General features: G+C 47.9%; 2 protein-coding genes across 4 annotated transcripts in view; both read right to left on the minus strand.

Moving 5' to 3' along the window:
• The window catches only part of ehmt1b (euchromatic histone-lysine N-methyltransferase 1b), a 60,764-nt gene extending 55,443 nt beyond the window's left edge, over positions 1 to 5,321 (minus strand). The window contains exon 1 of one of the 3 annotated variants that reach the window (XM_064306884.1): positions 5,206 to 5,321. In XM_064306884.1, the coding sequence (XP_064162954.1) occupies positions 5,206 to 5,226 (21 nt within the window). In that variant the 5' untranslated portion in view covers positions 5,227 to 5,321. Of the gene's footprint in view, positions 1 to 1,865; positions 1,947 to 5,107; positions 5,185 to 5,205 lie in introns of those variants that run through there. The other 2 variants (XM_064306886.1, XM_064306885.1) reach the window with 2 other exon arrangements.
• A 2,368-nt stretch (positions 5,322 to 7,689) lies between these two features.
• The window catches only part of arrdc1b (arrestin domain containing 1b), a 48,072-nt gene continuing 28,639 nt past the window's right edge, over positions 7,690 to 27,122 (minus strand). Inside the window, exons 3-8 of the mRNA XM_064307016.1 lie at positions 19,542 to 19,592; positions 16,099 to 16,253; positions 15,716 to 15,898; positions 14,308 to 14,484; positions 13,199 to 13,691; positions 7,690 to 12,088 (exon numbers count right to left, since the gene is read on the minus strand). Of these exons, the coding sequence (XP_064163086.1) occupies positions 12,024 to 12,088; positions 13,199 to 13,691; positions 14,308 to 14,484; positions 15,716 to 15,898; positions 16,099 to 16,253; positions 19,542 to 19,592 (1,124 nt within the window). The 3' untranslated portion in view covers positions 7,690 to 12,023. The remainder of the gene's footprint in view (positions 12,089 to 13,198; positions 13,692 to 14,307; positions 14,485 to 15,715; positions 15,899 to 16,098; positions 16,254 to 19,541; positions 19,593 to 27,122) is intronic.

Below are 27,122 nucleotides of genomic sequence, written 5' to 3' on the forward strand. Positions count from 1 at the left end.
GTGGAGGGAGCGCAACTGTGTGCTTAAACCGCCTGAACAAAGGACTGCAGGTGGATGCGCGAAGCTCTCGGGCGTGAAGATTTCCCTCGGCTCCTCACGAGGGGCTCCCAAAGCCCACATCGGCAGAGGGGAGGAGCCGAGCTCCGGTGCGGTGTCGGCCTCAGGCCTCAGGTAAAAGACGTGGCCTGCGTCCCCGCCGCGCCGCGGCTACTGCACAGGCTAATTCACAGCAGTGAACCCGTCAAATGGCAGTAGGTCACCAGAGGGGCAGAGCACAGCTCGAGTGAGAGAACGGCTGCGCTGGCCTAACTGAGCCCCCCCCGCCCCCTTGGAAAGCGAGAGAGGACATCAGAGAACAACAAGACAGAACCATGATAACAGGCCATTCGGCCCATCTAAGCTCTCCATTCACCTGCAAACCAAAGACCATCCGGCTGCACTGTCTGTGTGAGGCCTGGATGTCAACACCCCAAAGGTTTCTGCCTCCACCACATGACCTGAAGAGCTGTTACACACACTGACGACACTCAACCTAACAATTTTTTATTACATTTTTTTAAGTTCACTTTTATGAATTTGGGGCGACATAGCTCAGGAGGTAAGAGCGTTTGTCTGGCAGTCGGAGGGTTGCCGGTTCGATCCCCCGCCCTGGGCGTGTCGAAGTGTCCCTGAGCAAGACACTTAATCCCTAATTGCTCCCAACGAGCTGATTGGTACCTTGCACCTGGCAGCCTTTCACCTTTAGTGTGTGAGTGTGTGTGTGAATGGGTCAATTTTAAAGCGATTTGGATAAAAGCGCTATATAAATGCAGTCCATTTACCATTTACCATGAATTTATAAACCTCAATTAAATTCCAGCTCACTACGAGCGTGTGAAAAACACATACAGTAGTAACACCTACAGATGAGCTCCTGGCGCTGCCCTCCCTCACTAATACCAGCTCCGTTTCCCATAAGCCAGTGCGGTACCAATTCTGCATTCAAAGGTACTAGTGGTCATAGATACACTATTGTGACACTTGTCCCAAGCCGATGGAAGAAAGTGTGCATTTCTTTTTCAAGAAGGGGGAAAAAAGGGATTACTCATTTCATTTTAATAGCCGCACCTCTCCTCCAGAAACGAAACATTTGGACTGTGGGCCTAATGACAGCACTGATACACTGACTTGACAGTGTTTGCCCAGGACTGGCACATTGTGGAGATAAAAACACTGAACTGTGCAGGCCACACACACACACACACACACACATCTTTAGCCAAAAGCACCCATGGGTCCACAAATAAATGAAACTTGTTTAACAAGCTTTCATCTCGTCTTGAAGTTGGATGACAATTTCCGAGCTTCAGAAAAAGCACACATTCCCAAAAGTGACTCATGGGTAAAGGAGAAATTCGATCATAATCCATGATTCACCCGTCTGGCACGCTCTCCCCTTGTTTCCAGTGAGCTCAAACGGGCCCTCCTGTGCTGTCCTTCAATGGCGTCGACAGAGATCCCGTGCTCTCCTGTCCGGCTCGACAAAAAAAAAATAACAGCCTAAACGTGGATCTCCCGGGTAGTTACATGGCTAACGTGGACAGCCACGCTAAAACAGCCCGACAGTTCAAAAAGCAGCTGAAAGCAAAACAGGAGGAATGAGAAGAAAACACAACCTAAAAGAAAAAAAAAAACAAATCCCTCAGACACCGCGAAAAGAAAATGGACCGGAATGAAACATGGCAACGTGGAACTGAACCAAATCAGGAAACAGAGGGAAGACAAACAACAGCAACAGCTAACCAAACCAACAAAGAAACAACAACAGGCAGTCCAATGAGAATGGAGGTGAAGGAAAAGGTCTTTCAGCAAAGGAACCGCCATACCTTAGTCAGCCGAGAGGCCTCTTGTTTGAACGGCAAGGCAGCAGCCAGACACAATCCTCAAGGCTTTTGAGGCCTACACTGCCGCTCTGCCCACCGTTCCCCTCCCCCCCCAGTTGTAGGTGCAGCCTAGGCCGTTCTGAGCATGCTCAGTGGAGCCAGGGCTTGGGGGGAGGGGGGAGAGAGAGAGAGAGAGAGAGAGAGAGAGCAGGGAGAACCAGCTCTGGTGGCTCAAGCCGTGCAAACCCAGGATCTCTCCCACAGAAAATGTACAGTAGATCTGGGCTCAACTGCTTGTGTTTGTGCACGGCAGCCAAAGGACCGGTCTGATCCGCTTATGTGTTCTCCTCGATCTTGTACCATCTCTTTATGGACAGCTAACATTATGTCATTTTTAGACCTTTAGAGAATGGGGGGAAAAATGTCCAAGCTTGCTCACCTTGGTACTGCCTCCCTCCCACTCCCACCACCCTCCCCACCCTCCCCCCAACCAACAACAATAAAGGTCCACCCAAGACCAACATGTCCCTCCTCACAGGGGCTGTTGGAAATGCTGTGCGTGAAGACTCCCTCCTCTAATCCTCAACATGACACGCAAAGAAGAACGAACGGCTTAAAAGGCCTCAAAGCAGTCAGCCATATTCTCTGCTGGCAGCCACTTCTTTGTTTCACGCCATATGAAGTGGGCCTTTTCAGATGTGAATACAGTCCTGTGCGTGTGCCAGATCTGAATGAAGTTCTTGATCAAAACAGTCTCTCCGGAGTGCAGCTTTCTGCGGGATTTGAAGCGATAACCCCCTAGTGCCGCCACCTTCACTACAAACAAAATATTTCATCTTTAGGCCTACTATTCAAAAATCTCAACATATGTTTTCATCAAATACGACGCGGCTACAACCTGTGGGGTGTGGACTCGTTTTACATAGCTATTCATTACATTGAAGCAGTCATTTATGGCTGAAAAAAACAAACAAAGAAATTAGTGACTGCATTTTTAAAACTGTATGTATAGCTCGTTTTATGCTGTTGTCAGGTGAAGAACCAGGCCACATCAGAACTGGCAGTTGAAGCGTTTTCCAGCTATAAAAGCTTGAACGTTCTAATGCCATCGGGCCTGGCTCAAAGACTCTTTGCTCAGCAAAATGGGCCGGTTTAACATTTGACTAAATAGAAAATTACATCAAAGCCGCATTGCTAAATAGATTCCTGGAATATCTTCGATGCCGTTTGGCGACATGACTTGACCGAACGTTGCTGACACAGCCAATAGCAGCAGCTACTGATTATTGTCATTAATGATAGAACGCTTCAGATTAGACCTACTCGTTACATATATAGTTATTTTTCGTGATCCTGGTCCATTTCATCTAACTGTGTGGCGTTCGCGCAGGTCCTTGGAGGAGTGGGCTTTGAATTAATTGATACCGTCTACGAGAAACACAGCCGGTGCACACTTTTCCGTGGTGAAACACGAAGACACAGTAGGCCGCGGCAGGGAGAACTGTACGCCAGTCTTCAGTCGCGGCTCGCGAGCTCCCTCTAAAGACTAGTCACTGCATAACCATTCACAACAACCGTCAATCAAAAGCGTAAAGGACGAACCGCGAATAAAAGCGTACATTGAAAGGAAACGTTAACAGCCGTTACAAAAGTAGATACCAAAACATTTCAAAATGTTTATTTATTCCAGACTTTAACAGAACGAAACTGAAGTAAAGCCAATGTTACATAAAGTTGATGTAAACGGACGTGGGGAAATTACAATTTAGCTATCGATAGCAATCATTATCAAATACTGTAATGCAAACCGGAGAGCATGCGAAAATGTATTGTTGCATCTTGGGTAGAAAATGTTGCTTATATCAATCGACTTCATGGACAAGAACACCAAGATTCTAAACATCCCTCGCGCTATATTGGCTGTAAAAAGAGTTAGCTAGGCTACAGTAGCCTATATAGAGAGCAACAAATTAGCTTTGGCAGTGAAAGATTAAACAGTTACTTTGTGTAGCTAACGGTTCCCAGCAATTCAGGATAAATCCATCTGCTCTGCACCAGACACTGCACCGACCAAATGGGCAGGAATTTGGGGAACTGTGGTCAGGTTGCCACGTTATTTATTACGCTACACTTGCTATAACAGAATGTGAAAGCGGCGTTTGCGACAATCAGTACAGACGTACGGGAAACAATGCTGCCGAGGAGGCCAATTCGTTCTCCTGTAGCTGGGGTCCATGTGCATCACATATATATCATCAGTATTTGGAAATCAACAAAATTGTCGATGCAGTGTGCGCGTCAGTTAATTTATGCAATAGGTTTCAGTATATAGGTATGAACATGACTTAAAAGAGGCTTGTTACCCGATAGGCATGGTGGTAAGCTAAGTTAGCTGTGTTGATAACCTGTGAATATCACCTACCCCACATTTTAGAAGTTGTAACTCGGAAGTGATCCGATTTATTTTGCTTTCCAAGTTAGCTAGCTGTGACAGCTGGGTCGCTGATACACAGTTCCAAATGTACACAAAATTAGGGCTGGTTCGTTTGTTCACCTAGATGGCAAACTAGCTAGCTAGATTACCAACAATTGACACTGCTCGTCTAACTTAATGAAAAGCAACTACACAATTTGGATAGCTAGCGAAGTGATATTAACATCAGTCGACTAACACATTCGCCGTTTGAGCGTGCCGTCATCTACCCAGTTTAAAAAACAAATCTGATTCATTTAGCTAGCTAACGTTAGCTACCCATTTCCCGGCGCTATAAGCGAGCCAGCTAGTCTAGCAGAACACAAAGCAAACTATGTAGACTGCAAAAGGTTTGATTTTGTTCAGCATAGCAGAAAAGTACAGTCGACATCGCCGCATGCATCGTGCAGCAGTTTTGATAACAGTGTGCAAAACAGTATATTTTCATTGCAGTTTTTGTTTCTATTTACAATAGCAACACTGAAATCGGACTGCCGGATAGCACCGGGGCCCAGGAACTAGTATTCCTGAAACAGTCCCCATTGTCTAGTCGTGCGTACTACGCTCCATACAGATGTCAGGGCATAAACCCTCTCGTTCGAGAGGCCACCCCCATTAATTCTGTCCATAAGGATTCACGCACACTCAAATGCCGAGTCCACACAAAAGCGCAGAGTTTCCGAATTGAAAAACACAGGCGGGCAGTTTGAAAATTAAGGCGCTCAGAGATAACGTAACACTAGTTTTGGCTTCGACCCAGCGCTGTGCGCACCTTTGGGTGTTGTGTTCTGGTTATGCCCAATCGTTCGGCAACCAAATAGCGAGATTCCAGCGATAGAAAGTTACAACGTTAAAGCTCTTTTCCCTTACCTCAGCTTTCACTGAAGCCATGGCTCCTCAGCCTTCCACTAGTCTCCGCCTACTCGTGTGACGTCACTGCGTTCATTTCCAGCCCCCCTTGCTAATGTTAGGTTATTGAGTGGTTTAGAATTCACAATGGCCATACTGTAATTTATGCCTTGTGGGTCATAATTAGCCTACTCCTTTCATATTTTGCGTGGTTTCCGACTGGGAGCGATGACGTGTGATTGAGTCGTGCTTGGATACGAAGCCTACATTTAAATTATGTTACCGTTATTAAAAAGGCGATTATGTTTAGATTCTTAGTCAAATTAAACGGGGAAGACACTTTTTGGAATGCTATTGGACCCTTTAAGATTATGGTAAATTCTTTCATGAGAAGCATTCGCTATGAACAGTCACGGAATATGCACGAACAAATAGCATTAAAGACAAGAGTCAAGATCATGGATGAAGTCGTCGTAACTAATAAAATGTACTGAAACCCAGTAAATTATAGCAAAATTGCTTTTTTGTTTATTAGCAGTCGCTAAATATTCTCGAGATGGGTTATTTTGTACAGCCATAATTTGGGAGGTAGCAACGTCGAAGGAAGATCCCTTACCCCTTGCTGTATCGTAGCCTATTATGTCTGATTTCTTTAATGTAAAATCGTCTTTGGTATCAAACATAAAAGTGCCGCACTATGTGACTTATTATAAAGTGGGTATTCTGAGGATCTTTCCGGAGGAGAGCGCTTCCTCTGTTACAGAGAATAGGTTACGCATCACCTGGAGTGGGAGCACGCTCTCTTCCGCTCTTCGTGGCTGGCAGGTACTCAGGCTTGGCTGAGCCCTGATGTCCATGTCCTGGCATGACACCGGGGAGGCTGACCGATCGGGACACGGTTTCCATGGCAACTGGACAAGAGCGGCGCAGCAGGGGATGGAGCTGGCTGTGGTCAGCTCGCTGGCTTGATTGAGGACGGCTGCTGGCTCACTTTCTCGCCCATAGGTGAAGGATCGGCAGCCCAACTGAGACAGAGTCGCACCCTGAGGCAAACAAGCAGCTGCACTGATCACCGGACCCTCCCCCACTCAAAGGGCTGACAGGTGCCATATTGCAGCGAAGTGCCTTTGCTCAAGATCACCCATCGTTGATTTGAACCGGCTACCTCGGAGTTACAATCCCAGGTCTTCAACCACAACATCACATTGCCTCCCGTACGTGACATATGTTCTCTAGAGTAATCACCGATGTTGCAGTCTCGGAGGTTCCGTTACATACTACGGGCATGTCGAAGTGCCTTACCCGAGCACTTAACCCAACTTTTTGAGAAGGCATTACATTGTATCATTTGATACAGCCCGGATATATATGAAGCATGCATTTACCTCCAATAAACTATGTTTCTCAACCCTGCTTTTCAACGCCATTTCAGGGCCCCCTCGGCATTGTCTTAAAATAACTTTTTCTCCGGCATGCAAGTCGGAGATCAAAAGCCACCTCAGAGGCCATGGTTCACAGAGACATCCAGGTCCATACGGATGAAGTGTCTCTGAGTAGGAGTCCTAGTTAGGATCAATTTGAGCCCTTTACTTCATAATTGATACGGCTATGATGTGGGCAGGGGAAAGCTTGATCATAGGATCAGTACTCATAGTTAGAGCAGGGGTCTAAAACACGCTATCAGCAGCCGATTTAAGCCTTGGAAACGAGGTGTGTAGACTCTTAAGCCAATCATTTGACTTAAATCAAGCACTTAAACATCAAAGACCAGTCACAGTGACTCTCCGGGGCTTGAGTTACAGATCCTTGCCTTAGAGCTTCAAGATCATTTGGATCACTTGAGACAGTGGTGAGGAGATAACTATTCAGAATAAATTTCACCTCACACGTGACACTGTGGAGTCCTTCATCATCAAGCATTTGCAGTTTTGCAATGGATAGCAAAATTTTCTTAACGAGTTGCATCCATCTTTCTCTTACTCCGTGACAGGTTCCAGAAGATGGATTAAAAATCCCTTTTACTCCCTTTTGCTGAAGAGTGTGTTCTATTTTGGCAGTATTCCATCCTTGATGCACATCCTCCAACTAATTCTTTGTTGAAGTTTGTTCCATAGTCTGATCTGATTTCAACTACTTGTCTTTTCCTACTAATGAAACATCTCAAGGCATTTATACATGAATCTGTATGCAAAGAATGGGCCAGCTCTAGATGTACAGCAAGACTTGTAAGACAAGTAAACAGAAGTCAGTATCGTCAGACAAAAATGATTTTCACCTCTATTGAGCAAAAATATTCCACACCAACATGAGTAAATGGCAGACGATGTGATACAAACAAGTCTGCTCTTTGCGATAGTGATACTCGATCCAGGACCGAGTCGTAGAACCACAAAAAAGAAAAGAAAAATGGGTCTAACAGTATAAAATATGGTTAAAAAATCTCTAGAAGAATGTGCTTTTGTGGATGTACTGCTTGTCGGTTTTCATGGAATGAATTTTACGAAGGAAAGATAAAAATTTTATTTGGTAGAATACTTAGCTGGAAATGTCAAAAAGCCTGATACATTTAAAACAATTTTATTAGTACAGTGTACATTAATGATTTTAAAACAACTCTTTCTTTAAATGGAACATAGATTCACTAAGGTGCTATTCAGAACATTTCTGGTAGGATAAAGGGAAATTTATTATCATTACTATTATTATTATTACTCAGATGTTTTGTACACACAGGACAAACTGTTACAAGTAGAAAAATACAAAACCGCACATCTTTCACAAGAGGGGTGAAACTCCTGTACAGCCAAAAACAACACAATGAAATCAATAAAGCCATAGAACCTTGTGTGGAGAAAAATGCAAACTGTAGACACTCTGGATAAAGGCAGCTTCAAATGACTTTCAGAAAGACCTTACCAACAATGCACTCTCAGAAAGGGGTAGAGATAATAAAGGTAAAGATACATAGGACAAAAATTGCACGGTGCCCTTCTTATGTGAAATAACTTGGATGGGTAAAAATTAAATCAGGCCAGTCAGAAATGCAATGACAAACAAAACAATAAACAGAGAGTGAAGGAATCCTCACTGCTACATTAGCACTCTGTAGCTGGAAATGGTGCGACTGTGCAGTGATGGCGGCTGGGGAATGAATCTGCGTTTTCTGAGACGAATGAGACAATCTGGAGCATCCTGAACTTGGTTGTGTATGTTGTCTGTGTGTGTGTGTGTGTGAATTCTCCGGCCAGTTTAATTGTTCCCTATTCCAAGTTACATGCAATAAGACAAGAACTACAAAATTTAAGGAATATATTTCTAAAATAATTCTAAAATGTTCAACACAATATTCAATTCAAATATTTCATTTATTACCATTGCCCATGTATATATACACAATATAGAAACATATGGTTTAGGATATGCTATGAATTATATATATATTACAAAATACATTCTTGCATACATGCAAAAAAACTGCATGCATGGTAGCAGAAATTATTTGGTACTATATTTTACTGTTTTAAACATATATCAGAAATATATTCCTTACATTTTAGATTTTAGGTTTAACGATGTACTGAAATGTGTCATGTTCATTTGATGCATGACAAAAAGATAAACCCAAAGAAGAAGAAAAAACGGACTGCTTTCGAGACATGTTGTCATGCCACCAAATGGAATTGAACACAGTTGCTGTAGTGACAGAGATTAAAATATGGTATGCTGGTCAGCAGCAGGATTAGGGTTCGGAGGCATTGTGATGTCATACAAGCAGTAAAATGAGAGAGCATTGTGATGACACCCCCCATACCAAGAATAAAGACACAGGATTCCAGCATAGGCCACACCCAACAACAGACGACCCGAGTAATATGGCACCTCAGAAGTTACTGTTCAGTAAAATCATCATTTTCAACAAAAAAAACACATGTAATCAGAATGTGAATAAAATCTTGTAGTTTAATGGGGAAAGTCAGAAAAGACTAGAAAATGGACCCCAGGGTGAGTGTTTAGTTGGACATACAGTACCAAGGGAACAGGCACAACCACTGAATCGCCCTTGGAAGGGCGATTCAAAAATGCTAGAACCGTCCGACTAAATTTCCCTCCTGGGTTTCGCTTCTTCATTGGACCATAAATAGTGCCTTTAAAATGTCAGCGTACAAGTTCAAACAAAAAAAAAAACGTTTAAAAAGCTATTCCCAGTGGTCATGGCATCTTCAGGAAGTGGTTGAACACAGATGATTCGACATAAATCCACCCAGGTGGACGATCAGCATTCTTCCCTCTTGCGGTCTAGTCAATCGCGATGCACTCTCTCTCTGCTCCTCTGTTCTCTCTCTCTCTCCTTTCCTCTTCCTTCTCCCCCTCTCACTTTCCTCCAATGAAAAAGTGACCCAATGCCAAACATGCGTGTAGGTATTTGGTGCTGTACACACGCAGAGTTCGTGAAACAGACTGTTAGCGTTACTTTGACAAAGAATGTGGCTCCGTTGCAGAGATGATTGTAACATCAATTTACAGTGCTAAATCCAATCAGGAATGTTGCTGCTACATGAGTAACAGGAGTTGAAGATGAAAAATGTGTTTTTCTCCTCCTTTTTTGAAATCTAAATGTCACAGTATTTGGCTGTGCAAGGCTCAAGAAATTGCACGAGATGAAAATACTATCAAATCCGGGACTTCCAGAAAGGAGAGGGATGGACTGCCCATCAAACCTAACGGAACCAGCGTGAGGCGCGCATACAGTTTGCACAGAAACATTCAAACAGGCATAGCCACGCAAACGAGCGCATACGCATCCACACACACGAACATACACGCACCAGCGTAGCTTTGAGCGCGTCTCTCCAAAGTGCCCTCTGTGCTTGTACAATTTCGTCTGCTGGTTGGAACGCCAGCATGCTCCTTCTGAATCCAACCTGACCTCCATTTCAAATGCATAAAAAAAAATTTAAAAAACCACCATCGAATGCACACGGTGATTAAATTAACATGAGTGTCAGCCCAAATGTAGTAATCTATGTGAGAACAGTAAGGCATCTTGGGATATGCAGTGCGTGACCTCAGTCCACCATCCCTCCACCTCAGTAAGGTCAGGCTCATCAAACAGCAGCATGTGCATCAGGTCTCAGACCGTGTGTGTGTGCGTGTGTGCGTGCGTGTGCGTGCGTGCGTGCGCATGTGTGTGCGTGTGTGTGCGCGTGTGTGTGTGCATGTGTGTGTGCGTGCATGTGTGTGTGCGTGCGTGTGCGTGCGTGCGTGCCAGTGTGTGCATGTGTGTGTGCGCGCGTGTGTGTGTGTGTGCGTGTGTGTGTGTGTGTGTGCGCGCGCGTGCGCTTGTGCGTCCGTACGCGCACCCGTGTGCTTGATTGTGCCCCCACATAACTCCAACAGCAAACCCTGTGCCTGTCTCTCCAGATGATTAAGCGGGGCATCTGGGCCCCAGGGGCACGGTTTATGATCAGGGGGGGGCGAGAGGAGTCCCAAACAGGATGGTGAAAACGGACAGGCGGAGAGAGCTGGACCCGCTCCTTCTCTTCCAGTGAAGGCTAGCAGGGCCGCGGTCCCTCAGGGGCATTCGCACACCAAGCAGAGCCCCCGATCAGCAGCCCCGCCCAGGGGGGCCTGGAGACCCACAATCCTTAGCAGCTGGCCCACGGAGCGCGGTCATCTTCGTGCGCCGGGCTCTGGCCGCAGTGAGGCTCAGTCTCTGACGAACGCTAGCGAGCCGCGCCGCTGCGCAATGCCATGCGGTGAGCTGTCCTCGCTAGCGCTAGGGAGCAGCTGGACTTTCACAGGTTCCTTTTACAGCTGGACTTTCACAGGCTCCTTTTAACAGCTGGACATTCACAGGTTCCTTTTAACAGCTGGACTTTCACAGGCTCCTTTTAACAGCTGGACTTTCACAGGTTCCTTTAACAGCTGGACTTTCACAGGTTCCTTTAACAGCTGGACTTTCACAGGCTCCTTTTAACAGCTGGACTTTCACAGGTTCCATTTAACAGTTGGACTTTCACAGGTTCCTTTTAACAGCTGGACTTTCACAGGCTCCTTTTAACAGCTGGACTTTCACAGGCTCCTTTAACAGCTGCACTTTCACAGGTTCCATTTAACAGCTGGACTTTCACAGGCTCCTTTTAACAGCTGGACTTTCACAGGTTCCATTATCAGCTGGACTTTCACAGGTTCCTTTATCAGCTGGACTTTCACAGGTTCCTTTATCAGCTGGACTTTCACAGGCTCCTTTTAACAGCTGGACTTTCACAGGCTCCTTTTAACAGCTGGACGTTCACAGGGTCCATTTAGCACATGATTCAATGAACAAGATCTAAAAGGCCAACTTTGGTTGCATGAAAATAGAAAGAAGAAGGGGAAGAAAATCGAAATCGAAACTCAGTAGTAAGTCACGTTTTTGATTTAAGGCATCACAGATGCTGGCAAAAAAAAAGAATGAAAAAACAGAATTAATTAACCTTTTAAAAGCACTCTCGTGCAGAGCTATGCACAACGTTTTCCAAAATGCCCTACAGTCAGACAGACCATTTTCCCAGCTTACATATCGGTGCAGCTCCTTTGCTTTTAAAAAAATAAAAAACAGCCTCATTTTAATTTCAGAAAGGGTCAGAGGAGGGGAAAAAATGTTAATTAAAAAAAAAACAAATCCATTATAAATGTATATGGAGGAAGGAATGAAACAAAAGAACATTCTATTTAAGGAGTGGTTTGTTCAGTTCATTCAGAGCTGGACTGCATTATCCAACCTGGCCTGCAGGGGGCTGTATTGCGCTGCAGGGAGCACACCAGTGGGGAAAGAGTCTCGTACTCTGCCAGCTCGTCTATCGCCTGCTACTGAAGCTGGAGTTGTTGCTGCTGCAGCTCTCCTCATAAGTGGGAGGTGGTTCTGGAGGAGACAGCAGATTTACAATTCAGAGCCAGACCAAACAAACAAACGTCGACACACACACACACACACACTGACATGATCACAATAACCTACACACACTTACTCATACACACACACACACACAGACACGCACACACACACACTGACATGATCACAATAACCTACATACACACACACACATACACACAGACACGCACACACACACACTGACATGATCACAATAACCTATACACACACACACACACACACACACGATCACAATAACCTACACACACTTACTCATACACACACACACACACACACACAGACACGCACACACACACACACACTGACATGATCACAATAACCTACACACACTTACTCATACACAGACACGCACACACACACACTGACATGATCACAATAACCTACACACACTTACTCATACACATATACACACACACACACACACACACATATACACACACACACACGCACACACACACAGACACGCACACACACACACACACTGACATGATCACAATAACCTACACACACTTACTCATACACAGACACGCACACACACACACTGACATGATCACAATAACCTACACACACTTACTCATACACATACACACACACACACACACACACACGCACACACACTGACATGATCACAATAACCTACACACACTTACTCATACACACACACACACACACACACACACACACACGCACACACACTGACATGATCACAATAACCTACACACACTTACTCATACACATACACACACACACACACACACACACACACACGCACACACACTGACATGATCACAATAACCTACACACACTTACTCATACACACACACACATACACACACACACACACACACACACGTGTGAACTGCATTTTAAATTCAGCCAATATAAAGATCCAATGAAAATCGATCCACGAACGCAAAAATTCTCATAGAACGTTACAACAGACTTTAAAACGGCCGTACATTTCAATTCGCGCTATGAATCGACTGAATGGAACACCGAATGAACCCCCCCCCCCACGCTGTAGGAAAGGACCAGGGGGGCCGCAGTGCTGTCTGGCGCCCCCTGCTGGCGGGGCCTCACCGTGCGGGTAGTCCCAGGTGCTGTACTCCGGGGGCAGGATCAGCGGACAGGAGGTGGGCACGGGCGTGGCGCTGCCCTCGGAGAAGAAGGGGATGGTGGCGCCGGTGGAGACGCAGAACAGGGGCGCGGAGCCGTCCGGGGCGTCGCCGCAGCGCTGGCTCTGCGGGAAGGTGAGGCCCGGGGCGTAGCTGAAGGCGCTGGGGGACACACAGGGCGGCAGCGCGGTGTGGTCCTGCTGGGAGTGGCTCTTGGTGGGGATCGCCTCGCTGACGGGGCCCCCCGCCCCCAGGTCCTCCTCCTCCGGGTCCCCCTCCACCTCCTCGGCCGGGGGGGCGCTGGGGGTCACCCGCCCGGGGCTGGACCTGGGGGCGGGGAGGGGGGCGGCGCGGGGGGCGGGGGTCGGCGGCGTGGGCCGCGAGGGGGTCAGGTTCACCGCGATGTTGCCGATGTAGATGGGGAGGGTCGCCACGGCGTCCGGGGACTTCAGAGACACCTGCAGCGGTGGAACGAGAGACAGAGAGGGAAAGATACGTTTTTGTTGTTTTTTTTTATCTTTCATCACCACTAATATCATGCCAATAAAAATACCTTCAAATAGAAACAGAGAGGAGAGAAAGAGCAAAACAGAGAAGGAAGGAAGCAGAGTGCAAGACACTCAAGAGGCAGAAAAAAGAGGGAGGAAGGGAAGGGACAGAGTGAGAGAGAAAGAAATAAAGGACATGAAAAGCAATTGTTGAAAACCTTGAGTAATAAAATGTGTCACAGTCACAACCCTTGAGACTGTGGCTCAGTGCCCACAGTGTCAGAGACGTGACCCACGGCTTTGCCGCCTTTCAGGCAGTGGATGACATCACAGTTGTGGTGGACCACAGACTGACCCCACAGCCTTTCCCACAACAAGGGAGAGGCTATTGTGACATCAACGTTTCCATTCATCATTGTGACGTCATCACTCTTCTGATCAGGGGGTTGAGGTCACATCGGGGTTTTTCAGACGGCAATGAGGGGAGTCACTTATGACCTACATCCAAATGCTCTGCCCAGTTCAGAAGACACCCAGAGAAACTACATATCCCAGCAGCTCCCTTGAAGGCGGTCTGCGGGCTCACCTGTATGAAGTAGTCGATTTCGATGAGGCTGCAGCCAGTGAGCGCTGACTGAGGGAGGGGCGGGACTATGATCTGCTCCTTCCACTCGGCATGCTTGCCCGCCTTCACCCCCGCCCCCTCCACCTCCGCGATGGTCCGCAGGTCGTAGATTGCCCGCTTGGTCTTGTAGGTGACTTTCTGCTTAGCGAAGAGGGTGCGTGCCCATGTGCAAAGTGAAAGAAATGGGATAGACACACAGACACTCTTACTATACACCCACAATGCATCACTCATAACACATCTTCCCTCTCGTTTCATCTGTTTTTTTTCTCTTGTTTTTCATGGTGCAGCTGCAAAGACTGCTGAGGAATCACCATGCTCAATTAAGACTGTGAGCCTAAATCCTGGAGACAGTTTTTTTTTACCCGGTAATCACAAAGCAACATGTAGAAATGACACTTAATTAGGAATAAGTACATGCTTTTCAAGGTAACAAACCATTTGCAGCCTCACCAGGTGAACTCTGCAATTTAGTCCCTTAGATCTTAAAAGTTACAAAATCTTTCATACTATCATTCCCTTCATTAAAAAACGAAACTTTTTTGAGATTACAGGTATCATAACGATGTCTATAATATGAGCAGCAATTAAGTGGCAGTACTGGCAGTACTTACAAACAAAATTGAGGATGACAACATGAAAGGGGAACTTTTTCATGTAAAATACTTGCTAGCAGGGGGCGGGGGGGCGGGGGGGGGGGTAGCGATGTATCTGATAACTCTGCACATTCTCCTTCGCCATTATTTGTGCAGAGCCAGTAATACATTGCCTGAGAGGCATACACTGTACATTACTTGCTTCCAATTTAGGACAGTGCATTTCCATGACTCTACCACATGATGGGTTAGCTGAGGTCCCTCCAGGAACTAAAGCACTATAAAGCGGTGATTCCATTCAAGCTCCCTCTGCTTTGCTGCTCAGTGGTATTGATTGGCACTAAGAGCCTTGTGCGAAGCACTCGCACTCAGAATATATAATTCCATTCACTCGTGTAGCAGCCGAGTCTGATTGGCTTTCAATAAATACCGCACTCCACAACGTTCTGTCTACTTTGTTCCGGTGGTTGCAGTTGCTCAGGTTTTGGGTGAGCATTGGGTTTCATTTGTCACGACAGCCACTTCTGGACAAAAAAGCACGCGTCAACAAATCACCACAAGAACAGAGAACTCCAACAAGTGAATGTCGAACTGTCGGTTTTTAGGAAACCGTTTCTTATTTCATGAAACCCTCAAGACCAAAAATCTGGGTGAGAGCAGAAGGCAATTCCTTCTCCGAAATGAAGACGTAAACGCTGTTCTTCTGCCACGCCTCCAGCCTGCCCCTCCTGCCCCGCCCCGCCCCGCCACGCCACACCTTATGGGTCTCGCACCTGAATGAGGCTGGCCAGCACGCAGCCCGTGTCCTTGCCCGACTTGTTGTGGATCTCGGTGGCCAGTTTGATGACCTGGCCGGGGGTGTACCCCCTCAGGTCGCTGCGGGCCTTCAGCATGAGCGTCCCCGTCTTCACCAGGAGGTAGGTGAACTTCCGCGTCGTCACTGCCGAGCTGGGTTGCTGGGGAGGGACACGATGACGATCACAATGACAATATATATATATATATTTTTTTTAAAGTATAATGAGTGACAAACTGACCAGAGGACCAAGAGAGAGAGAGCACAAGAGCAAAAGAGGAAGCGAGAACAAACAACAACACCCCACCCCCCCCAAAAAAAAGCAGGGGGGCGTGGCTACATCCAGTCCCACCCTCTCACCTCGATGTCAGGTACTTCGTTGAGGTTGAGGAGATTGAGCAGGTAAAAGGGCTTCTGGGCCTTGTAGTCTTTGGAGAAGCGAGAGGTGTCTATGACCGCTTTCACCCTGTATGTGATCTTCCCAAAAGGGCCTTCGAAGGAGGTGGGGGCAGAGGCTGGACAGGTGACAGCACAGGTGTGAGTGCAAGAGACAGGTCAGAAAGATGACAATGGTCACCTGTTACACCTGACCCTTACAAAAATGGAATATACTGCAAAAAATATAATACAAAAACAGCAGTGTAATATTGATACACCTGAAATCTGCAGCAATTGTCCTATTTCGTCCATATACTGTGAAGCGCTGCAATATTCTGACATGTTACCAATATGTCAATAATCTTCAGTATAATCCTGCTCTAAATGGATATATGAGTTGCCACAACACCAGTTTTGTACCAGTCTGTGACTGATCTAAAATCAGATCCTCGTACTCACAAAACTAAACTGACATTTGGGGTGCAAAAAACACAGAAATGATTCACTGTAAGAAATGAAAGCACTTCATGAAGAGGCCAGCTATCTGTGAGGAACAGATACCAGTATCGTGTTCTCATATTCCACTGGCTAGTAAAATCTTATATTCTTATTGTACGTCGTTGTACGTCGCTCTGTATAAGAGCGTCTGCCAGATGCCTGTAATGTAATGTAATGTTATTGTGTTGAGTATTGTTAGCGTTTTACGTGTTTATACGCTAACGATAACCAGCGATGCCACTGTGCCAACATCGTTACGTTTGAGGGAGGTGACGGAGGGAAATCTCCGCTCCCCGGGGAAAGCGCTCGGCAAAAAGGCTGAAGCGGAGACTGATTGGGCAGACGCGTTTCTCCACTGCGCTCAGCGTGTGGGCGCGGAGACCCAGAGCGTGAACCAGCCGAACAGAGCCAGCCGGGCAGGCGGGCGGACGGGCAGGCAGGGGACCACTGCTCAGGCCCTGCTGCTGAGCTGTCAGAAAGGCCAAGCGGTCATTAGCCTGAGCGGATGGGAGCCTCTCTCTCTCACACCCTCTCTCTCTCACACACACTTACTCATTCAGACTCTCACTGACTCACTCACACTCTCTCTCTCTCTCTCACACACACTTACTCATTCAGACTCTCACTGACTCTCTCACACTCTCTCGGTCTCTCTCTCTGTCACTCACTCTCTCTCTCTCACTCTCACACACACTCACTCTCTCTTTCTCTCACTCACACTCTCTCACACACTCACTGTCTCACTGCACTGAACCAGGGACAGAGAGAGGAAGTGCTCCTGAAACAGAGCTGCTCAACCACTGGAGAAGAGAAAGAAAGAGGTACTGAAGAGAAGGGAGACAGGACAGAGAGAAATGGAAAACAGGGAGGAGAGAAGGAGAGACCAGGAGGGAGGATAAGGAAGTGAGAGAACAATATAGGAGAGAGGGAATAAGAAAGACCAGAGGGAAGGAGAGATGGACAGAAAAAAGGCAGGGGAGAGGGACAGAGGAGATGGTTGGAGAGCAGAGGGAGGGGTAGAAGATGGGGACAGAATGACAGGAGAGAGAAAGAGGCTCATCACAGCATACGGTAGGAGAAGGGGGGGGAAAGGATGATAGAAGATGAAGTGGGAAAGAGGGAAGAGAGGGAGAAGAGAAAAACAGGGAGATAGAAGAGAAGAGATGGAAAACAATGGAGAATGATGGCAGAGGAGGGGGCCAATCGCCGTCCTCGGTCCGATGGGAGGGGGCTAACTGGAGGTCTACAGAACCATCCCATCTCAGATGCCAGCTGTCACTATGGCAACAGTAACTAGCCTAATGGCGCGATTCACATTCAGCTGCCATTCCCACTGACGTCCTACGCCACTCCGGCTCTCTCTGATCTTGCGCAGGTACAGCACCTGCACTGATACCCTCATTAATACAACACTCCCGGCTCCCAGCACAGTCAGCGTGATCTGCCCCACAATGCACTGCTGTATTACAGCCTTTATTCCCCCCCCCCTCATGATACTTGATTAAACAAAAGGAATTAAAAAAAGATTTGGGCCGGCAGCCAGCGTCGGAGGCTCCGCTGGTGAGGTCAAACAACAACAAGAGAAAACCTGCCCAGGGAGACAGGAATAGAGACAGGTGTGCACGGCGAGATTAAATGCATTTATTCACTTAGCGCCACGTGGCTAGGATTACAGCGGGCCGCCCGTTGCCGTCAGCCGAAACGGAAAAGCGTCGCTCCGGGCCAAACCGGCCGACGGCAAATTAAGGGTACTGGGAGAGCTCAGAGGCGCTGGTGACACAGCTGCTTCTGGCCAGCTCAGCACAGGCTGCGTGAGGGTTCCACGTTGCCATGACAACACCAGCCCCTCCCCCCCCCCCCCCCCCCCACGGCATCAGTCCCGAGCGCCCTGACTCCCCCCCCCAGCAGAACAAAGCGAGCTGCTGAAAGCAGCCTGTAGAGGGCGCTGTGCCTGGGTTTTCCGGCCCGTGCTCTCTGTGCTGGAGGTAATTGCTCTCTCCCGCGTCGCCGGGGCTACGGAAAGGGAGCAGGTCCGGTGGTCACACGGGCAGGAGCGTGTGACAGCCATTAGAACACCCCTGACGTAAAGAGAGGGGCTAAAAATAGACCCCCCCCCCTCCTCCCACCTCCCCAAATGAGGACAAAGAAAGCTGTGGATCTGTGCCTGAACACACCGATATACACCTTATATGGCCAAATCACGTCTCATACGTCTTTCACGTCTCCGATCTATCTCAGATCTCAGCCACATTTCTGCCACACTTGAGTGGTGCTGCAGCCAAGCAGCAAAGACTTATGAGATAAAAACCGGTGGTGCAGGTTTGAATCCCAGGTGGGGCACAGCAAATATCCAGCTGGACAAATACGCGCAGGGTTGCGCAGGTGACCTGAGACACACGCCCCTGCAGAGCAAACCAACAGTCACCTGGTAAAGCAGGGGAAAGACTGAAGCCTCCTAAAGACCTACAGCAGCCTACAGCAGAGACAGGAAGCAAAGCCAACCACGCTTCAGAAAAGACCACAGTAATAACACGATCAATAACTATGTCAAAGAATGCACAGGAACAGATACGTGATGGAGAAATTATGGCTTTAACATACCGTGTTCGTAAATGTGCACAAACATGAAAACATAATCTTCATAATAAAAGTCATATCACCAATAAATTGCGTAAATTTTAGGTCGCTTCTCTAATATTTAAGAAAATAAAAATAATAATATTATAATAAAAATAATAACAATATAGTTATATTAGTCTGGTCAATATTGATAGGACAGCACCTAGGCAACACTGACTTTTTTCTCTCGCCAGCACCTTTAGCAAACAGTCCCACAATGCACCTGTGAGTTAAGAACGTTGCTATGGAAAATTGGGGGCCAGGGCAGAAAAAGGTGCGCTGTGAGGATGACAGCAGGGTCATCTTACCTGGAATGAGGAACTGGAAGGGGAAACCGTGTTCCCCCGGTAACAGGGTGCCTGTGGAAGCACAGAGTAGAAAGAGCAGCTGGTTAGAGGACAGGAAATTACCACATATCTTCCATTTCACAGATGACCGGGGACATTCCCATAATGTTAATAATGTCAACACTGGCCGTCTGGGTTCGATCCCCGGCAGCGGTACTTCCAGTTTGGTCAAACGTTCCTACGAACACAGTTGGCAGTGTTCATGGGAGGGAAGCCGGTGAGGGTATGAGTCCTGATCGCTGCATTAGCGACTCCTACTGGTCAGTCGGGGCACCTGTTCAGCAGGGAGGGGATCTGGGGGAGATAGCGTGAACCTCCGCGCGCGTTACGCTCTCCCAGTGAAACTCCTCGCTGTCAGGTGAAAAGAAGCGGCTGGCGACTCCACATGTATCGGAGGAGGCATGTGGTAGTCTACACCCTCCCCAGACCGACAGAGGATAGCGCATCGACCAGGATTCCGATACACACAGGGAATTGGTTAAAAAAAAAAAATAATAATAATAATGTCAACACTGTCACAGATGTCAGAACACACACGTGATCTGCGATATGCTGGTGGAGGAGGAGGCTGGTGTGAACAGATAGGATTGTCTTTGCGTCCATGAGTGCCTGCGTGTGCGTGCGATGAGTAATCAAATACTGTATGAGGCGTTATCTAGCCAATAAAATCTACTGTGTAGATCGAGATACTTGTGAACGTCAAAGGGCCAGAGGGACTATGAATCAGAAGGCATTTGGCTTTTCAGTCACATGGCAGTGACACAGCAGTTATTAGCCAATAGACACTGGCTAGACCACTCCATCCCGCAGGCATTATGTTTCAGGAGGTAAACTTGAAATTCTCAGTGGTGCGTGAGCGAGGCAGCGTTACTGGTCTAGCAAAAGCCTTTTTCTCAGCAGATTGAACCATGACCGCTTCTTTCCGTTTGATTTGCCTGGGCTCTGAGCCTAGCGCTATCTGTCTGCCATCATACCTGAGGCCAGCTTATCCAGCGTAGACCTAACCGGGTAGGTCTGCTTCACCCTCAGTGTGCACCAGGCGTAACCCCCCCCCCCCACCCCCCGTACAGCTCAAAGGAAATCTGGCAGTCTATGCTACTGATCTTAACACACCCTAGATAACAGCTCCATGTAGGCAGGCGTGTCATCCAGCCTGTTTCCTCAAACACACACACACACACACACACACACATTACTGTATCCACATACACATATACATAGACACACACACATACCCCTACACACACACACACACACACATACATAGACACATTGCATCAGAGAGCAGCTCGTTCTGAGGGAGGTGATTGGACAGGGCAGATAGCCTCACCGTGGTGAAACACGCCTAAAACAGGAAATTCAGTTCCCTGCTTCAAATGACTCTGTTAATAAATAACCTAATGACAGGTTCCCGTCCACAAAACCAGCAATAAAACATCTCAAAGAATCTGCGACGCATTTGTTGTGTCAGCCTGATTTCTGTCTCTCGACACGGACACCGTTATCAAGCACAGTGGCAGTATGGTAAATACGCGTGAAAACCACGGTATCTTATCTCCGGATCGGCAGCCTGCATTGAAGTCCGGATTGGAGGTAAATATGGGTGACGTTTCTAGCGGTTCCCATTTGATTTAGGCACCATTTTCCAGGAAGAAAAAAAAAAACAGAATCCTGCATGGCGGTAAACCACTTCACTGACACGTTCAGGAAGTTTCTCTCCACAGATAAGATGGGAAGTGCTATGGTAGCACGGTTGGCCACATCGCACTCCAACACGTCAATTAAAAAAAAAAAAAAAAAAAAAAACTATTTCCTCGTATTTTGGGTCTTTTTGTGAGGCCTCTGACTCTGGGCCTTCTGACTCAAGGCTGGACTAATAAAGCAAGACTAGGAAACCTAGTATATGGCTGGACTTAACACACGTGATATGGCCAGCCAATGGTGTAACTTCATCACTCAGTCACTCAGTCAGTCACAGACATTCACGTTTGTAGGGCTAGCCCCGCTGTTGCGGTCCAGCCAAAAAGAAATAAAAAAACAGGGGGTCTGTTTTCAACAGGGGGTCCGTGTGGACCCATGAAGGTACTGCAGGGGGTCCCGGGTCAAGCTTAATATGCCATGACCATACATTTATTTGGCAAAATATAAAACCCCTTTGGATGCCTTTGAACCTGGGTGGGGGTCCCTGCACCAGAAAATGTTTAAAAAACGTTAGCTTAGAAAAACGTTCCGTCAAACCAAATCTTTCCTGACCTCATAAACTACATAAACTGCTTCAAGAGTCGCTGAATTTGGTTAATGTCCCCCCGACGTGGATCCAAACCCCCAGAATGACTTAACCTTTAATATTTCTGTGCTGTTCATACTGGAGAGGAGACAGGGAAATAGAGCGCCTGAATCCCTTCCGGCAAAATACATCAAGTTATATTACAGCGGAAAGGCAGTTCCGGTAGTTAAACATAGTGTGGGGAAAAAAAAACTTAAAATAAGGGCAAGAATATTATGTCAAAATCACTCAAGCAGTCATGAATGCCTTAACACTGTTCATCTCTCACATACAGAATCATATAGAATAAATGTCACAGCAGGGGGCCTAGACAACGATAAATAACTTTGTCCTGGGAAAAAAGTACACTAAAATATATTTCTTTACAAAAACACCTCCCAGAGATATCTATAAGCTACAATCAAGATGGAGGCGATATGGGGGCGCCTTTGGAAGAGACACAGAGGCATTAACCATAATGAGACGATTAAACCTGTATTATATATGAAACTCTGCTCATTCCTGGTAAGGGCCACACACTCCTCGAGGCGGACTATTGGGGGGGGGGGGGGACCTGTCGCACCTGTTTATCTCATCAAACATCAAAAGTAAAGCTTTTCACTCCGCGACCATATCTCGGAGGGAAGTCACATGCCCCTCCTTGAATATGCCCGTGTGTACACAAATCGAATAGGAAAATATTTACAGTAGCACACAGGCCAGTATCGCTCCAGTCTTCCGCTCTGTTGGAATGTTGCGACACTAATGACTCTCTGCCTCCGCGTTCAGGCAGTTTGAGTTCGAGTCTCACCAGTCCCGCCGTGTCCCTGAATAACAAGCAGCCCCCCGTGCAGCGAAGCGAAGGAAGGAAAGACGCAGGAAATCAGGAAGCGCATCACCTCCGGGGAGGAAGCGGCGGCAGACGGAGCGCGAGCCTCTTGGGACCATCCGCCGCAATCAAGTCTCCGTCTCCGTCTCCGCGCGGGAAACGCAAAGCATCCTGGGATTTGCTCAGGAGGCTGGCGTTACAGCAGACCCGGGTCAACGACCTACAACGTGAACTAATTTAACCCTCCAGACAACCATGACTGATAATTAGAGCAAATGAGTAATTGCGATCCCCGCCCCCCTCCCCCACCCGAGCTCCAGGGAGGTGATGTCATCCTCTGTAGTGGACACCCACGTGTTCACACACTGGCGGCTCAGAGCTGTGCTACACCAGAGAGACCCGTGAGCTGCTCAGAAATGACTCCCAGCTCCAGCACTCTGTACCAGCCATACCAGATCCTGATCCCACATCAGGCAACTCTGAACACATGTCAGTCATACAGGTCGTATCCGAAAGGTGGTTACGGGTTCGACTCCCGGCTGGGGCACAGCAGTCGTAGCCTTGAGAGAGAGGTACTTATCTTGAATTGCCAGTCAGTCATAGTTTCTGAGCACACATTGTGGCTCCATCTGCCGAGTCGAGACTGTGTGCGACTGGTTAGCACATATAGGGCCCCCGTCCCTGCTGAGCATGACAAACCCCAGGGAAACTACCCGGCTGGACCAGCCGAATAGTTTCCCGATAAGCAATGTTTGACTGGTGAGGGAGGTACCGGAGAGGCGCACATGCCCAGCCGCAGCGCCCCTCGTGTGGGGGTGGGTGGCGAGCGTAAAAACGTCTGCCGATTCATATGGAAGAGAAGCCCCATTGTCAGAAACAAGAGCGTCGCACACGGGCTAAAGCGGCCATTTTGGCTCCCGCTAACCCGCTCCACGCAAGAGAACGAGACAAATCACAAATCCACCGAAGCCCACTCGCCCGCGTTGAGCTGACTGACCGAAACGCAGCCGTTTACGACAGAACTGATGTTTCTACGGGAACAAAAAAAAAAAAAAAGGCACTAAGCGGCATTAACGCGTACTTGCGAAAACGGCTTTCAGTTAATTAAACTGCTGGAAAAAAAACATCAGCGAGGACATTGAGCGCACTGAAGGAAACAACCGAGTGGAAACATCGCGGAAAGCGCCGACCCAGCCTAGCGGCCTCAGGGCTGTGCTGGAAACAGCCAGGTTTGCGAAAAGCCCAGGGGAAATTTTCCTCCACGGTTTATCTCGCTCGCAGAAGGCGCACCCATATTTATGCACGATGGGCAAGCTTCAGTCCTCCAGACAGGCGATTCTGCACTGTTTTTTTGACTCTGAACAGCACAGGGCACCGCCTCAAAATTCTCCCCGGTGAATGGACCCATTTGTATGGCCTATGTTAGCAAGCAGGGACAATCTGGGCGCACGTTGTGTTGCACAGAAAGGTCTTCAGATAGGCCTTAATGTTACAAAATAAAATACGAGCCAAAAAAAAAATGAATAAACAGGTGACTGGGCACTATGAAAGCACACTGTGTCTGTCAAGAACTTGTCTGACCTTTAACTGGCCGGTGTACTACCTCAAATTCATGTGTCTTTTTTCCCATAAATATGTTGGTACAAGACATCTGATCAGAGCCACACACTACCCGCACCTCTTGGTCCTCAACTGTACCCCCCCCCCTCCAAAACCCGACTCCTGGGTTCTGTTTCCCCCTTACAGCAGTGCCTCCCTCTCTTCGTACTCCCTCTCTTCCTCCCTCCTTCCCCCTCTCCCTCTCCCTCTCCACAAAGCTGGAAAAACCTGCTCTGAATGGCACTCAACGGTGCTCAGCTCCAGGGGAGCGCAAACAGACGACACAATGGGAACCTGCAGCCCCCGCCCCGCCCGTGACCACGCGACGGGAGGGGGGGCGGGGTTTACGCGCCGCACGTGTGCGTCATCATTCCCGCCAGCCAATCGGACTGCGTCACTCAGGACCGCTCTGCTGTGAACGATAAAGAGGGAAGGGTGCAGGAGACTCAGATCGGGGGCATACCTGTGCCAGCGGGCTGTGATACAATGGGCTGGGGTCGGCATAAGTGCGCAGGTGAACAGTGAACACCAGAGCCAATGTTAACACTGGATTGTGTGTGTTTCTTTTTTTTTTTTTTTTTAAACAGAAGCAGTCGCAGTAACACTTCTCCGTTAGAAGCACAGAACAATCATTGGAGATTTTTGTCTATATATTTTTTTGTATATATATTGTACGCCAATTGTTGGTACATAGTCCCTTGCATTCGCGGTCCACTTTGATTCCCCAGTTTGTCATTCAAAAAGAGACATACGTTCAAATGGTAAATGGACTGCATTTATATAGCGCTTTTATCCAAAGCGCTTTACAATTGATGCCTCTCATTCGCCAGAGCAGTTGGGGGTTAGGTGTCTTGCTCAGGGACACTACGACACGCCCAGAGTGGGGTTTGAACCGGCAACCCTCCGACTGCCAGACAATCGCTCTTACTTCCTGAGCTATGTCGCCCCAGGAAGGAGAACGTTCACTGTTCTCCTTCCTGGTTATAAAGCGGGGGTGGGGGAGCCGGCTGAACCGCGCGATCGACCGATCGATGAAGCGCTGAGCCCCCGTGTGAACCAGCGAGCCCTGCGGCTCCCCGGGACCAGGGGGACGCGGAATCCCAGAATCCCAGGAGAGAAGCGAAGCACAGCCGCGCTCCGGGTTTCCTCCCCCGAGAGGACCGTTTGTTGCTGTGGGAACAGCAGAGCTGAATAGTTTATGTCATTTCTTGTAAAAATAGGACATCGGCTGGCTGAGCTGAGCCGAGCCTTCGCGTCCAGTATCCCTCAACGCGAGCGGCGAGCCTGAGCACAGAACCGCAGCTCTGAGGCTCAGGAGAACAGGCTCTGAGAGCTCAGGCTCTGAGAGAGGGAGGAGGCCCGTAGCATCTTCTGTAAACGTGAAAACACGTAAAAATACCATCAACACTACAAGCGCTAAAGGACAGACAAACACACACACACACACACACACACACGCACATGCAGGCACAAACACACAGACAGAAAAACAGACACACACACACACACACGCGCACAGAAACACATGCAGGCATGTACGCACCCGCCTGCGTGCACATGCACATGCACATACAGAAACACTGATACACATACACAAGCACACAGACAGATAAACACAGACACACACAGATACACACACACACACACACGTGTACATGCAGGCATTCACGCACCCGCATCTGTGCACATGCACATACAGAAACACTGATACACATAAACAAACACACAGACACACACACACAGACAGACAGACGCACAGAAACAGAGAGACGCAAACACACACACACACGCACACACACAGACAGATGCACAGAAACAGAGAGTCGCAAACACACAACACACACACACACACACACACACACACTCAGAATCTCGCTGTCGGAGTGTGACAGGACGAGCGCAGCTGCAGTGGCGGGCTCCCGAGCTGTAAGGGGCAGCGCTCTGAGTCAGAGACTAACAGCTTCAGCGTCACGGCAACCAAACGGGCGCCTGGGGCGTCACAGCGGGGGGAGGAAACCCGCGAAGCGGCGGCGGCGGCGGCGGCCACAGCCGGCGGTTCTGCCGCGTGGGCGGGCCGGGGGGGGTGCTCGGACGATGAGTAATTACTCCACGTTCTTCCGTCCCGCGGGAGACCGGGGATGGGCCTCGGGGACAAAAGGCCTCCCGGAAATCGCCGGTATCAGACAAGCCACGTGCTGGGGGGGGGGGGGGGTGGAGGAGCGTGGGCCGCCAGCGGAGAGAAGAGGGTCCTTCTCGGGTCAGACGCATTACAGCCAAGGCCTAAAAAACCAGCTCCTCACACAAGGAGGAGCCCTCACAGACAGACCATTACATCACACCACATTCTTTCATTACATTCACTTAGCAGGCATTCTTACACAGTGATGTAAAACACGGGCCAATCCCCTTCCTCCGTCTGAAGGGAGCGGTTTCAGCTGATACTCATCTTAACGAAATGACTCATCATAATAAAAAGTCATAAAGATAATTCACACTCCACAATATATGGGCAAACATACAACTCATTGCCACTTTTGGGTATTGGATTTTTTTTTCAATACACTAATATGAAATATGTTTATTAATATATTTTTATTTTATTTTTGCAATATAGTGCAAAATATTCCATATTCATAATAGGTCTAGCATTTCCTTGTTACATCATTACTGGGACAGGAAGTCCTGTCACCCTCAGTTTAAGGTGTATATCAGTACCTATCTGAAAAGACAACTACCAAAAATGTAGAACTACGAACGACTTCAGGTCTAGATTTGCTTTCACACACAAAAATTAGATTTGTATTCAATCAACTTTTGTCCTCATATTTCACTTAAAAGTAACAAGCTG

Source organism: Anguilla rostrata, chromosome 14 (genome assembly GCF_018555375.3).
Source record: "Anguilla rostrata isolate EN2019 chromosome 14, ASM1855537v3, whole genome shotgun sequence".
Lineage (NCBI taxonomy): Eukaryota > Metazoa > Chordata > Actinopteri > Anguilliformes > Anguillidae > Anguilla > Anguilla rostrata.